A 2,500-nucleotide genomic window follows, 5' to 3' on the forward strand; every position below is an offset into this window, starting at 1 on the left:
TAATTAAACTTTTTTAGCTTTTAGTTCAGTGACGCAATGTAATTTATGCAGATGTGTATGTGACAAAAAAACACTTGAATTATTTTTAAAGAGTAAAAGTTTTTTTACTCAAGACATATATGTAATCTCAAAGATTCTTTCTAAACAAAAATATGGATATGTTTTGTTTAAAATATTGCAATAACTCTCCCTCAAATTTTACTCACTTTTTCGAATAATAAAAAGAACAAACAGTTGCTAACATTCATCAAATTTATCTACTCGGTTCAAACAATTTCTACTCAAAATTTATTTTAACAATAATTTTAAGGTGTTTAAACTATAATTAAAGAAATAAAACCTTTTGAAAAAAGAAATTTTTAAACACGAAATTTATCTCTTCCATTGTGGAAATAGCCATATATATATATATATATCTACAGTGGCATCCAAAGGTAATTGGACAAACAGCGTTTTTTATAATATTTTCTCAAAAAAATCAAATTTCGGAGTGATGAATCAAAATTTTAATAAAAGAATGGAAATGATTGGCTCAAAAGTAATTGGACAAACTAAATTTTGATTACTAGCAAAACTTTTTTTTTTAAACTACTTTTTCTAAACGCAAATTTTTATAAAAAACATTCTATATGAATAATTAATAATGGGACATGATAGCTATTTAACTGTGAAAAAGTTAATTATACAAGCATCTAGTAATGGTAAGACTGTGTGTCAATTCAATAAAAATGAATACTTGACAATCAACAGTTGGCTATATATTAAAAGGAATCGTTTCCAACCATTGCCGAAGTTGGGAAGGTCAAAATCAACTTTTTGCTGAGATTATGTTATAGTGAGATCGTCAAAGGCAGATTCCCACTAGAGTGTCAAAGAAATCCATAGTGAGTTTACACAGTCACATCAAATTTCTTGTTCTTATGTAAGCTATGAAGTATATTAAAATATCACTTAAGACAAAACAAACTTTTTGGCTGCTGTCCTGTTAAAAAATCTTTTGTTTCTGCAAAAAATCGTAGGGCACAATCAAAATTTTCTCAAACTCACAATGTTTATCTCAACCTCACAACAATTCTTTTCTCAACCTCACAACAATTTTTGTATGAGCAAGAAAACTCTACCTACCAGAAAAGTGTAATCCAAAGCAGTATGATTAAAACATGATTGAGTTGCAAAAAGAATATTTATCGCCTAAATGAAAAAAAACTGATTTAATTACAAATATATTAGTTATATTTAAGCTAATATATGTAAAAATTTATAAATTTATGATATTTATTCAGTTGAAAATTTACCTCATCGCCATCAGATGGTTTGCATGTTTTTAAAAGTTGACTATTTCGTATTCTTGCGCTGTAAATAAGATAAAAAAATTTAAATGCATTTACTAGCTCATAAAAATACAAAATATAAAAAACATGTAAAGTAAAAATAAAGTCTCATAAAAAAATAAAAATCTAAACTATTCTCTATTCTAAACTATTTTATTTTTTATTTTTTGTTTTTTATTATTCTATACTTGTTTTCTCTCAGATAATATATTAAATTTCACTAAATAATAAAACAATTCATAAAATAACAAAATAAGAATAATGTTAAATTGCAAAAGTTTTTGATGGTACTTGAAATAATAAAACACAAATAAATATAAGTTTACATTTGGAGCATTCAGTTAATTTATATTTAATACTTTATTGAGTGTCAAAAAAGTAATTTAATATCTTGTTATATCAAAGAATTGATGATGATTGAATCAAAACACAACCAGAAAATAGCTTAAGAATGTTTTGTAATGTTTTTGTCTTCTCAAATAACTCACATTTTGCAAGTTTGTGCAATATTATTAATATAAGTTTGTGCTCTTTGGACTTCTTTGGAGTCAATCAACCATGGAAAAAAGAATTTCATATAGGGAAGGAATTGACAATTTATTTATAATTATTTATTGGCATAATTATCCAACAATTCTAAATTGCTTAAAGTCATCAAGGACATTGTTTTTACAGAAGAAGTCATCAAAAACAGTTTTAAAGTATTTCCTTTTTATGTCAAGAATACTTATATAGATTATACTCTGCAAGCCAAAATTTTACCTGCTAAACATCCAAGAAAAATGCCCAAAAAGGTAATAAAGTTGATTAAATTTTTGAATCATCAAAACTAATTTTTTTTTCCATAATAAATGGTCTTTTTCTTACATCTCATACAAAAATAATATGAAATGCAAAAGCAATACCTTTAAAATTCATTAAACACCTTTTTGAACAATATTGACAATTATAAAATATTTAATGACTTTTAGCTTATTTTTATTTGTTGTCTTTGTGATTAACTATATCTTATCGACATCTTAAGTTTATTTTATTCAACTAGAAAATATTGAGAAATAAAAATATTAACAAGTGGTTTCAGTTTAAATTAAGTAACTTCTCCTGAATTATACTGTATTATTTTAAATAAAATGAAATTGTAAATACTCAAAAACAAAAATATGTAAAAG

At 24.4% G+C, this 2,500-nt stretch overlaps 1 protein-coding gene across 1 annotated transcript in view; it reads right to left on the reverse strand.

The window, feature by feature from the left end:
• Window positions 1-2,500, reverse strand: part of LOC101237809 (arf-GAP with coiled-coil, ANK repeat and PH domain-containing protein 2) — a 102,560-nt gene that overhangs the window by 71,885 nt on the left and 28,175 nt on the right. Inside the window, exons 7-8 of the mRNA XM_065816311.1 lie at window positions 1,296-1,353; window positions 1,126-1,191 (exon numbers count right to left, since the gene is read on the reverse strand). Coding sequence (XP_065672383.1) covers window positions 1,126-1,191; window positions 1,296-1,353 — 124 coding nt within the window. The remainder of the gene's footprint in view (window positions 1-1,125; window positions 1,192-1,295; window positions 1,354-2,500) is intronic.

This window comes from Hydra vulgaris, chromosome 13, assembly GCF_038396675.1.
Source record: "Hydra vulgaris chromosome 13, alternate assembly HydraT2T_AEP".
Classification (NCBI taxonomy): Eukaryota; Metazoa; Cnidaria; class Hydrozoa; order Anthoathecata; family Hydridae; genus Hydra; species Hydra vulgaris.